Genomic DNA, 13,817 nt, shown 5'->3' on the forward strand with positions numbered 1-13,817 from the left:
CTGTCCTCAACGCTGACGATTGCGAAACTATGCACATTGCGGTTCGCTTCCAGTCTCCAAGAATTAAGTTGAATACCGAGTATTTGACGTGGGTATTCCACAACCGAATTTACCAGAGAGCCTGCCATCACTTACTTATTGCCAACATTACTTTGTTAGTGGAAACTTAATATCATACGACCGGCCAATGTTACACACTCTGATAATACAGTAACTATAATTCAATTATGTAACGCTTGTCATCCAAATAAGATACATTTGAACAATGATCTTAAGCCGAAAGGTCACCGATTGACTGAGGTCATACTAAGGCTAGGTGCCATAAAAGTAACCCGTTCCCCTCGGTGGACTTTTACGAGTGACTCCAATGATTAAGATTATTTTTCCTATTGTATATTTTTAAGAAAGGTTTTTATGAGGGAAGATAATATGAATGTTTGCCTTTACCTCGTAGAATAGCAAAACCATCGTCATTAAAATTTGGTCGTTCTTTTGGTACTGATTATATTCCACAACTTTCACACAGCGCCATCTAGTCTCAAATTAAGCAAAACTTGTATGAGTTATGAGTAGGTACTAGAAAGCTAAAAAAAAACAGAGAAATGATAAAAAATCTTGCTTATGTTTCTAAATACATATGTCCATAATATACATAAATTGCTCCCAGACACACAACATGTGCTCATCATACAAATAAATTGTCCTGGGTGGGAAGCGAACCTACGACCTCTGGTGTAGCAATCAGATAGCAAGCAATCAGACTAACCACTAGACCAACAGGTCAGTCTATAGATAGAGTATTTGTAACATAAACTGCATTGTCACCTACGAGGTCTAACGAGGAATATCATCAGATAATTTATTTTGAATTAGTATTGAGAAAAGCGATTTTATTGAGTCATCATTGCAGTGGCTTCTCCATAAACTAGATGCAATAATTCAGCAAAACATATGTATTATTGATCGAAAACTTAGGTATAACATACATACTATCAAAACAAAGTCTTGGGTAATAGAAAAAGTAATTATTTATTGTTCAGCGCTACAATTAATCAGTATGTTCCTAATTGACAAAACAATATAACATTTAAAAGTCTCATTAGATACCAAATGCCAGGTTTTAAATCTGAACCTTGGGCTGATCTTTACACATGCTCCTCTCATTAAAACAAGAATTTGCTAATTACTTCATGCTACATATCATCTAGTTTTAACCTTGAGCCTGATGGATAGAACTTAAGTTGAACGATTTTTTTAACTCTTATAGCTTTTATGTGTAATTAATATTTATAATTATCTTCTCCCGTTCTTGTTTAATGTGATGGTGGTGGTGATGATGATTGTTGTTACTATAATCTAAGTTAACACTAAATGAGGGGGGCACATAAAGTACTTAAGGGTACGACAACGATTACTGAGTCGACTTGAATAAGCCGTTCCACTATTCCAAAACTTTCAAAATTGGGTCATTCTGTTCATTGTTTTTGAGTCAAATTTGACAAACAAACATCCGCCACACCTTGCCAAGTTAGGCAGAATTAGAATAAAGAATATTTAATTATTTAAGTAAAAGAATATAGTAACAATCGGAGTTAAATAAAATAAGGTAGTATATTAAGTTTCGTTTGTTAATTACAAACTCCCTCGTACAACTACAAATGGTTCTCTCCACATCGTGCCAAATACACTGTCAACTAAAACAATAGATACTAAATCTAGCAATTAACTTTTAATCGAAAACAAAAAACGAAACCGCTCGTTTAATTCAAAGAAATAGAAAACAACTAGTTTGTGTGTACGTCCTTAATCCATAAATATTATAATACTAATAATAGAATCGTGTTATTGTCATTTCATCGCACGATTCTCTTAAACGCGAAATCATAGCATTTAATTAACATTGTAATTTGTCTCTCGTTTTCAAGAAACTGATGCAACTGGCCAACTATTGTTCGGATCCAGTGACTTCTATAAACTTCTATCTGGTCATTAGGTCAACGCACTATAGATCTTATTATCATTCATGTCTAAGGTCCTATTTTAATTGCGTGATCGGACACGCCCTTTCCTTGCCTTAATAGATTTGTTCTAATTGATCTAGACTACTATTATACTATTGAAATGCAGTTTGCTAGTTGTTGAATGAATGATTTGTTTGTAATTGCAGAGTGAAGTTTAAGTTATTGTTTGGCATCTTTTTAAATATGACGGTCATAAAAAACTAAAGGAATACATAACAATAAAATAAATTTTGAAATATGCTTAAAATGAATTGTCAGATCTCAGAGCAAGGCTCTACAGCCAGCTCTTTTTCAGCAAGCACTGTGAACGACTGTCAACTGCCGCGGGTTCGATTCCCGCGTAGGGCACGCTTATCGCGGGTGCACTAGTGCATATGCCTTCAATGTTTGTGAAACAATACGTTTCTTTCAATAAAAAAGCTATTTTCTCATCTAGGGGTCTTAACTTGCTCATCGATTTATTGGTAACTAAATAAAAACCAGAAAATAGCTTTCTATTTAGAAGTAACATTATGCTTAAGAAATTAATCGAAGAGGTAATGAAAATGAAATAAAACTATAATTATTGATAGCACGAAAACATGTGAGTGAATATTAAAATGAAAAACATGTATATAATAAATTACAGCAAAAGTCAAAGTATGACAAAAGAAAATAAGGTCAAGTACGAGTCGGACTCGTGACTCTGAGGGTTCCGTAAAAGGAGGTTAAAGCTCGATTTCAATTTTATTATTTGTTATACCATCTGTAAAAACATCAAGAATTCAGCCATCACGGTTCAGATAAAACCTGATCATAAACAGACGGACAGACAGCGGATCATCAGTATTAGGTTTCCGTTTTTACCCTTTAAGGTCGGAACCCTAACAATCAATGAATTACACATAAACAAGTCTATCCAAAAACTCGAAATTGACCAACCATTTAACTTTAAAAGACTTAACACACATAACATTCATCCAGGTAATGCAATATTGAGCAATGCAGAATTACCAATAATAAAAATACACTCAATTTAATGCACATACGTTCAATAAAGGAACTACAATAGATTTGAGTTGTAATTTTTATGTATAATGCACGGTTGCCTTATGTAATGCTCGTAAAACTGGCTGCGTACATTACATAACGACATCCATTGTTATGTAGGGTTGTCAAAAGTGCGACTTTTGTTGTACGAAGCTTAAAGTTAAGAGATTTTTTGATCAGAATTATGTTGGCTCTCATTAATAATGCCCGGTTATTCTTGTAAAGGATAGAATCCTCAACAGGATATTGCCACATTGCACTTAATCTAGAAAGTCAGAACCCGGGGCAGTTAAAGTAGAGCCAATTTTTGCCTGGGATTCTGACCTTTCTATCCTAAAAAAGAAGAAAAACAAACTTATTTTTGAACTGGAAAAAGGTCGGTAAAAATCGCGATTGACCTGAATGTAGGCTTTCAGTTCAGCATGATGAATTGCTTTAACACTGCCCGGTTCCACCCCGTGGAGTGGGTGCCCATGAGGATGCCTGAACAAAAATAAGGCTTTTGTTCCACCACTTTAATTATTAGAGGCAACGTTATGCCGTAAAAGGCTAATAAGTGAAGTTAGTAAAGTATGACGCTTTATTTTTGCTTCTTCATTGAGTCTATTCTAAAGAAATTAAGTTAGTATTGCTATTCGAGTCAGGTTGCTAAGTGAAATGTTTGTATTTTTCCACACAAAACAGCTGTTTGCTTATAAACATGGACCGGTCCGAGTGTGTTTACTCACAAACCTGAGATGACCAATTTAGGAAGATGACTCACACAGCTTGACATACGAGTGTAGTATTAGTGAAGGCTTAATAGTTTATTACTAAATACGGTTGTATTTACAGCCTTCATACTATTATCATAAAGGCGATAATTAAATACTTTAAATTATCCTATGTTTTTACGTCTTCGCTTTTAAAAGCTAGATCAAGAAATTAAGGTATTTTGATAGAATATCGTATGGCTATTGCGCGTGTGATGGATTAACACAGACAACAGGTTTTGGTAACAGACATCGGCGGCAAAATATAAAAAAAAATGAGAATGTTATGGTGCCACTTAAGTATTGTTGCAGCGCAACCAGATGTCTGGGCATCTTTCCCAACTTTGGCAGCGATGAAGATTTTTTTTGACGCTCTGTAAATTATGTATGTTGTTTATTTTATATTGATATTAAGTTTATTATAGTTGATTTTTATTTGAAAGTTTTTTTTTCTTTTTTTTTGCCAATTTGTTCTGAAACTGCAGTGTGCGAGCGATTACACGGTTTTAACTTAGCACGCAATTAAAGGAAGGAAAGGAATTGAATCCTTTTGTCGTGGGAGATTTCACAAACATTCAAGTCACATGCAGCCAGACTCAGAACAAGCGTTCGTGGCTCAGTGTGATGTGGTGACTACTCTATTGTTTTTTTTTTTGTTTTTTCTTTTGTGTTTGCTACTTAGACAGCCCTACGATAGAGATATGGTAATTAAACTCTACAGAGTATTTTGTTCACAAGTCGTAAAATTTTAACCTTGGTCATGGTTTCATATATTTGTTTTATAGCCATTTTTATGATATACTTCTTCATTAATAAATAATAATAAAAACGTTACTATAAGAGGGTTACATATTTAACATAATAAAATATTCCTCAAATTTTACTGTAAAGAACAGGGTAGGTTCAAGTTGTCTATCACGATTCATGGGAAACAGCTTGGTGACAGACATACGGACATACAGCAATGACTCAGAGATAAGATTCCATCTTACATTTTGTGTACGAAACCCTTCGTCTGGAAGTTTCGTAGATAAATGCATTCAAACTGACAAACTTCCAACTTTTTTTTTTTTGTTATACCTGTAACAACATTAAATAAATATTCTATTCTATTCTATTCTATTCTATTCCATTTTATGGAGATCGATAATGATATACACTTAGCAATACTAACTAACTTTCATAGATTAAGCAACACTTTAAGAATTAAACACACACCCACATTTTTACAGTCGGTTTAATATTAATTGTTACAATATTAAATTTGGACGTCTATTCATCAGCCTACGCACACATTGAAATTAGGCTGCGCACACGCAGTTTAAACTGTGTCAGTGTGTGGGTGAACTTAAGGAAACGATTTCAAACAGTTGATGAGAAGTGGTTCCTTACCTATATAACATTTTGGAGGTTACCCTATAGAAATAATATTCTTCTGAACAACCAAAGTATACAAACTTCAAATAAAAAGGAAACAAAATCGATCCATCAAGTCCGAAGTTCTGAGGTTACAAAAATACAAAAATAACGATGAATTAAGAAACTCCTTCTTTTTATTCAGTTGAAAAAGCATGATTTTTCGTATTGCCTGCTGAACGCGTTTTTCTTAACCATATTTCAGGGGTCCAAGAACCTCCTCTTAAATTAATAACAATTACGGCTTAATAAGCAGGTTACATATTCGTCTCTCTGCGTCTAATGTGGCTGAGTTACTTGCAATGGTTTTGCTAGGGTTCCAACTTGCACTTGCAACCACTTGCACAATATTCCGATCCAAGAAGTTCTTCACCATATCATATCAAAAAAATAATATAAAAACTCCACGGAACCCTAATCTGTGCCAATACCCGATAGCGCATCACTTCGTTACAATTACTTAATTGTTAATAACTGTTATCGAATCACTGTTATTTTGAGATGATCGATAAAGAAATCGGCCGGTAATACCTGCAGCTTAACAACTGTTATTAAACGTATCATGTACAGTCCGGCTACTAAAAGTATTTGTAACCTTTATGTATAAGGGTAAGTTTTTCAATCCATACTTAATATTATAAATGTGAAACTATCTCTCTCTGTCCGTCTGTCTGTCTCGCTTTCACGAAAAATCTACTGAACCGATTGTAATCAAATTTGTTGCACAGATAGTCTAGAGACTTAGAAAGAGCATAGGCTACTTTTAAACTGAAAAAAAGGGTTGTGAGGGGGTAATGGTTCGATATTAAGCGGGTGGGCCTATCGGCATCATGGGTTTAGCGATAAATAAGCAAAAATTGTAACCATAGCAACTGTCAGAATGCCGTTGTTATATTCATCACATTTTGAAGTAACGAGTAAAAAACTTTGTGGAGAAGATTGCTTTTATTGCATTTATGTTGTCTGTAGGTATCGTTATCATTGATTATAAAAAGATCAGAGGCACAGCAAGTAATATATAAATAATACCAGCCTGTCCAATTGTTGGGTGCACGCTTCTTCTCGTAAAGAGATAGAGTCACACAGAAATTAAAATCAATGTTTATCCTTTTACTTGTATGAATCATCTTCATCAAATTTATTATAATGAACTAATCTTAATATAGGAGTATCTTAATTACGTCGCTTAAGGAAATATTCTACCAAAAAAACAATTTTTAAACGCAAGTAATTGTTGAAATCGCTACTTTTAAGAACATTTAAACGGAAGCGAGAGCTTTTGAAACTCAAAGAAACCAATTTTCGGAAACATACGTATGTATACTTGAGTAATCATTTATTTCAAATCGTTTACCATATTTCGGAGCTCGACTATACCAGTAGTTATTATAAATCGTATCGGTCGTTAACTTAAGCAATATTAATTGAGGAAACCATCGCGTTTTTACACCATGATGTCAAATTGTTGTAAAAACTACAGGGCCATCTGTATTATTCATTCATAACAAATTGTCTTGGTGTCTGTTTGTGTTGATATCCAAAACTACTTACCGAAAAATGTTTTTCATTTTTATTAAAGTTCTGGGGCGGTCCCCAAAGAGTGGGACCGTTTTATGTTAATGATTTTGCAAATGTAGCTTGTATAGACGGGCTGGTATAATTTTCGTAAATTTTTCATGTGTTTCTATCATCTTCCTTAACCAACTAAGAAAAATTTTTAAAGGACTTCGACCCCCCAGGCCTATCATGATAGCATCACCCTAGTTTGGGGACCATGAAGACGATGTAATGTAATGAAAATTGAAATTTATGACACAATAAATTATTCTTGCTCTTATACTGTCATAGAAAAAGCCTAAGTCACTGAATTAAGCTACTAAGGTAATCAAAGCTTGAATTCCAACAATAAAGCGAGCAAAGCCACGGCCAAAAGCTAGTTAATAATTAATATATAATATGTATATAGAGGTCTGTTTGTTACCAAGTCGGATGTTGCGAAGTAAACAGCCAAAATTTAACGACAGCGCGGCGCGGAGTGATCATAACATTTAATATTGTAAACAATATCTGATCGGCCGGAAACTATGCTTTAATAATGTTCTGTAATATAAGTATCCCACACATAGTTTGTAGAATCATCTTCCTTTATAATATTGTTTTAAAAAAGAAGACATACAACTGACATCACAAAAACTACTGAGACAAACTTGATGAATTTAGACAAATGACAGCTAGTTCACGTTAAGTATTTAGAAGATTATTTCTCACACTTTGATTGATTTTTACTTTTGTTTTATTGTTGGACTAGCTGTTGCCCGCGACTTTGTCCGCGTGGTTAGAAGATATAAGTTATAATTTATACCTGCCTTCTATCTATCTATCTGCCTTCTATTCAGTCAGCGTTTGCAATGTAAGCGCAAAAAATGTGTTTTTTTTTTACGACCTCACATTAGAAACCTCAAAAAGTAGCCTATGTGTTATTCTGATGTATAAGCTATATTGTGGTAAAGTTTCATTCAAATCCATTCAGTAGTTTTTACGTGAAAGAGTAACAAACATCCACACATCCATACTTACAAACTTTCGCCTTTATAATAGTAGTAGGATTAAAATTTTATTGATTTTTTCGCCTCCACACCGTATCGCTACATGAAGTAATCTGTGGAAATGTTATGGATTGTACATTTATTTATCATATTGTTAACCTGGTGTATAAAATACTGTACAATTGTTTGTTTCCCCAATAAATTAAAAGAAATAAAAAAAAAAAGATTTAGCAGGTGTTTGTATTTTTCGGAATCTTATAAATAAAAAAATATACAAAAATCAAAATCATTCAAGTCACTTATTGAAATTACACTACTAAGTTGCAATTTTTGAAGGCCAAGATACATTGGACACCATTCAGTTTTGCCAACCATTCACCGCTTCCAAATCGCAAACCTCTATAGGGTTCTAGCCATCTCATTAATATGTCCCACATCATAATACCAATTAAACCATATTGTTATACATTCTACAATGGAGTCAAAGACCTGTCTCAAATATGTTTGTTGCGAGTCCACACGCGAACTCCGCAAGAGTTACGTAACTAATTATTATGCAGTACGAAACATGCGTTCCTTATCTTAATAACCGCAGATATGTTATAACAAGTTACCAGAACTATATTATTGCAGAATTTTAAAAGATTAGTCGTGGAAAGAAAAGAGAGGATATGTTTTAAAAAACGACTTAAGCATTCAGGAATTTAATCCGTGTGTCGCTGTGGCTCTACAAACATTCAAGTCACATGCGCAAAGACACTAAGACTCAGGGCATGCATACGTGGATCACACAAATGTTTGTCCGGGATCGAACCCGCGACCGAGCAGTTTATCAGTCTAGTAAATCGTTTGTAGCTGTAGGTCTCTGATCTACGTTAACAAACCCTTGACAAATTCTAAGATGTATTGTGTTGATTCCCTTCACCGTTTTTATCAAGTGATTATTAATTTGAAAAGTTTTCCTGACTTCTTCACAATAAAATCGGAAGTTAAATGTGCATCCCATCCCTACCTACCTAACCTATCTTTCTATAGGTTAACGAAGCTGTGTCAAATCTATTACTCTAGAATACTCTAGATCATTTAAGTAATCGAATCTCTCGTAGATTCTTATTTACAAAATAAGGCTAAACTACACTGAAAATAACTGTTCTGATTCAACCTTTGAACTGCAAGTCCCGATCAATAACCTTAATTCAATTCTGTGACTGAGTGGGCGCTATCTTACCACAGCAACAAATGCCTGACGTAATACACAGTGAAAACTTGAACTTGTATGGTTTCCGTACAAACCTATGTATATGTATGAGACTACGTTACGATACGGCGAGATTTGCATCTGAAACGAAAGTAAGAGCTGAGGGCCTGACACCAAGTATTGAAGTTATAATTTTGCTGTTGTGAAAGCGAGACAACGCTATACACAGCGTAGAGCGCCGTCGCTATCCCACAAATGCAACAATACTATTTCGTATTCTACAGTTTGTTTAATATTAGAAATACAAGCAATAAAATTTAATCTAAATCGGTAGCCATTATATAAATAAATGTTATTGACATTAATATTTTTTTTCCTGTTGGCGTGGCGGTGTACCATGGCAGCTGAACCGGTGGTCGTGGGTTCGATCCAAGAGAGACATTTGTATGACAAGCAGAAATGTTTGTTTTGTATTTGTGTGTTATTCCTTTGTATTTAAATGTTGATAATTACGTCTATTAATTGCGTTTTTACCAGCACAGTCTCTGCCCAAATAGTTTTATACTTGTAGATGTACAGAAATTGTCTCTATATTATTTCATTAGTTACGCATGATTCATCCTTGGAATGAAGGTCAAATGTCAAGTATGGTCCAAGGTCGTTGAAAAATATCATTGGGTTATTAGATCAAACCTCATATTTAGCATTCCTCAATTGAAATCGTGCTTAAATTGATTAAAACCCTTTCGGGGTCAATATTATAAGTTCAGGGTAGTCTAAAACGGCGTATTTTCAGTTCCACGATCACCTCAATGAGAAGTCAGCAAGCTCTTTGGAGTCCATTAGGGATGATAACTGCCCGGGCAGTGGGGTTGTCCGAAAGGGTTACCATGGCCCAGGTACACGAAGAGCAAAGGAAGGAACATGGGTGGGTTTTAGTCTGTAAAAGTTTCACACTCCCTTCTTCTGCTCAATCCAAAGCGGGAGGAGAGTTTTTGTAAATTCTATTAGTATAATGGGATGAGACCTGGTTTTGATACCATCAGACAACTCTTTTTAAGTCTTTCGGGCGATATTAGCTTTTTACGTTTTCTTCTGTTTTGCGTGGCACTAGTGGCTATATGGAAACATCTCTAGGGTTACGTTTTAAAGAGTTTTGTCTACTAAATATTTGAATTTTGCCAGTTGATTTAAATATTAATTTGTTTATCATTAACATGTAAAACTCGACATTAATTACATTTTTTCCCAAATATAATACAGGAAATCGAACTAAACGAATAATTAGATCTACCATCACGCCAAAAAAATATTAATTAATCGCCCAAACAGATAAACATCAATAGGAAGATAATATTTACACAAAGTATATCAATCAAAGTTCCATAAATCGTATAAATTAACACGAATATGATAATTATTGACATAAATAGGCGGCATTATCTCAGCGGCGTTCATTAGCATACCTTTAACTCGATTAACGGAATCGATTCAGATAGTGTCGTCAGCGCGACTCGGCCAGTGTTGTAATACAATCTGTCAGCGTGAGAATCAATCAGTCAAGGCAAACGGTACATGAACTAACTTTCCACAGCGAAGGTCAATCAAACAACGAGTTTCTCCAAAAATCTTATAATTATCATTAAAATAAAATCATCTCAAGTTTCATTACAATATACAGAGGTTGTGTGACTTTTGTATTGAACGGCGCACCAGCAATTAGATCTAGTTTAATTATTATACGGCACGAACGTTCAATAGAAAAGCCACAGCGCTACTAATAATAAAAAGCGAAATAGTTGTGCCGTTACACGCATGCAACGTTCCTCTGCTCGATAAAAAAATAAATTAAAAAAAACCGCACAAGAAAGTGAGGGTTGCGCAACCCGATATCTACATATTCATCACAATGTATCTTACAACGACGAGACTTACAACGACAGTTAACATGAAATGGCGACTGACTTAAGTTAAAAAATGACTTAAATGTACAAAAATGTTGAAAAATTGTTAGCCATACGCGTCGCGGCTCTCTTGCTAGATGTGAGGAGTAACAGAGGCTGTGGCTCTCACAGGAAGCTGAGAATGTGCGCAATCTGTTACGTAACACATAGTACAGCAGCACGCGCTCTGTTACTCAGCGCGCCAGCAACAGCTGATGGAGTGTTGCCCGCGGTCCCCTTTCACGGCGAGATCGCTCTCCCGCGCGGCACGCAGCCGGCCCACATCTCACTGCGCGAGCAGCTCTCTTACACAGAGTCTACAATCGCATGAATGTCGATTTTGCGTGATCGGTTTGTGCCCACAACTCTGACATAACTCGAAATGAAAACTCGACCGCGACGCGCGCGCATACGCAATAAATTACGCGAATCATAAATACAATGTACTAAATAAATTACATGTTTAAGTGATTTACGAAACTAAACACAGCGTTCCGTTTCTTAAAACTAAATGAGCTTATGATCACATCGTTCGAGAAGGTAACTCAGTTTGTAACGCGAGGAAAACTTCGCGGAACACACGCGATGCTTCCTCGTGCGAAATAGATTAAAAAAACCAGCGGCCAGAACGTGAAAGGCGGTTATCCAACGTGATTAGAAAGGTGTCACGGTTGGCGCGCGCTTTCTAGCGCGAGTAGAGCGCGAGGTCCGAGATGCGGCGCTGGCGGGCGGCGGCGTGGAAGCCGCGCGTGCCGTCGGGGACCAGCGGCGCGCGCGGCTCCAGGCGCGGCGCGCACGACAGGCGCCGGCCGCCGCCGCAGTCCGCGCCCGCCAGCGAGCAGCCCGACAGGCGCCGCGCCAGCCAGCCCTCGCCGCTGCTGGCGCTGCCCGAGCTGGCCTGCGACAGGCGCCGCGAGCTGCAGTAGAACGACACGCCCGAGTCCGAGCTGTGGCTGCACGTGGACGGCCGCCGCGGCACCCACGTCTGGATCTCCGGCGAGCGCGGCGCGAAGAACCCGCTCGAGTTCCGCCGGTAGTACGGAGTCCCGTAGCGGTAGTCGTACTCCGCCTCGGAGCCGCTGCAGCACGACGAGTACTCGCACTCGTGGCGGCGCGGCGGCGGCCGGCGCGCTGGGGCCTTCCTCTTGGGCTCTCTAGGGACACCGTTCAACTCATACACTCTCATGCCGTCGTCCTCAGGGTTCTGAAGGCGCAGCGCTTCTCTCGCTGATTCAGATTCAGTGAACTCAACTAACGCACACACACAATTAACCAAACTAGGGTTCTTGTTGAGGAACTGACGAACGTCCGCAGGCACCGGATTGCCGGGGCGCAGCACCCTCACGAGCGCTATCTCGCCGCAGCTCGCGAACAGCCGCGACACATTCTCTACGGAGGGACGCTCGATGGGCATCCGCACGGCCACCACAGTCCTAGACGGTGTAGTTTCATCGTACGCCGGAAGCGGGTCTATCCTGCGTAGTTTTGTTCCCAATTCATTAATTTCTAACTTTGTAGACCGCTTGAGTGCTTCGGCGACCACTCTCCAGTCCTTAGTGAGGTGCTTGACTCGCTTGAAGCTGGAGATCAGTTTAAGGGACACGTACCCTTCCTTGTTCCTCCTGACGTGCTTCAGAAGGAAGGCGTCCTTGGTGATGTTGGCGTCGGAGAAGTAGAACTCGACCTGCGAGACGATCCTGTGCGCGAGCTCGTCGTCGGGCGGCGTGTAGGGCGGCTCCTGCTGTTCGGCGGTGACTTCGCAGCCGGAGTCCTTGCCGCCGCCGGAGCCCGTGTCCGAGGCGGAGTCGGACAGGTCGGCGTGGTCGTCGGTGGATGGGCGGCGGTCGTGGGCGATGCCCTCGTCGGGCTCGGGCAGTCCGTGGCTGGGAGGGGTCCCCTCCATGTCGGCGTGATGTGAGACACACTATTGCATTACAGGAGCGCGGTGCTCGCTCGGAGTCGCGATGTAGACTGCGGGCGCGCGGCGCAGACGCCACTCTTTTATAATGTCGGGGGGATGCGCGAGTAAAAGGCGAAGCATTCGGAAACGATACGAGATGACATTGCCAGACTACGCGACGCTGGAGCGAGTGTATCACACGCGCTAATCACAGGGATATTATGGAAAGAGGTTAGCTCTATTAATGTTATGCGTATAGTCACGCGAGTCGGTCAGTGTTTGGGCGGGCCGCACGCAACGGGAGCACGCTAGTCTTACAGCATGCATTCTAATTCAAAACATAATTGGGAACAATGATTGCAAACTGTAATAAAATCGATAATTATTTATTCTGATGCATTGTGGAAACTTAATGTTATTGTACTTGTTATGTGATCAGATTATGATGCAAAACGGACAAGGTCTCGGTAACTTCGTTTGTTATCAACATGAGTGGAATAAGTATCTATCTGCCTTCAGTTTTTGTTTCACGATTCATTAATTCGTATTTAATACGTTGTAAAGATAACAATGGTTTTTATTGTTTTATTCACATTGTTGAGTATATTAATTCTAAATTAGATGTTTAACCTCCTTACGAAAATTTTAAATTCAATAAATATCCATTGTCTATGAAATTATTACGTACAAAAAGTTACAATTTAAGAAATAACTAACGTTACTAAAATTAAATGTTATAAAATATATTTTTTGATAATAATTAAAACTGTTAGTTATAGAAATCTAAAAGGTATTAAAATCATGCTTTATTTGAGCATGATTTCTTACAATCTTACTCCATTTTACACCAATAAAGTTAAGAATGTTTCTGCACTTCAAATCATTATTGTTTAATGATATTAAAACCAATAAACATTAACAAAAGTGTAGGGACAACTTTTAAGACATTAATCGTAATTATCGCAATTCTCATTTTAATAATTATTCATCTCATACATGGGTACAACTCTGC

At 38.0% G+C, this 13,817-nt stretch overlaps 1 protein-coding gene across 1 annotated transcript; it reads right to left on the minus strand.

Moving 5' to 3' along the window:
* Positions 1 to 10,578: 10,578 nt before the first annotated feature.
* Positions 10,579 to 13,570, minus strand: LOC113503091 (la-related protein 6). The gene has a single exon (XM_026884905.1). The coding sequence runs from the start codon at positions 12,806 to 12,808 to the stop codon at positions 11,591 to 11,593; it is 1,218 nt and encodes a 405-aa protein (XP_026740706.1). The 5' UTR covers positions 12,809 to 13,570; the 3' UTR covers positions 10,579 to 11,590.
* Positions 13,571 to 13,817: the final 247 nt, after the last annotated feature.

This window comes from Trichoplusia ni, chromosome 18, assembly GCF_003590095.1.
Source record: "Trichoplusia ni isolate ovarian cell line Hi5 chromosome 18, tn1, whole genome shotgun sequence".
Classification (NCBI taxonomy): domain Eukaryota; kingdom Metazoa; phylum Arthropoda; class Insecta; order Lepidoptera; family Noctuidae; genus Trichoplusia; species Trichoplusia ni.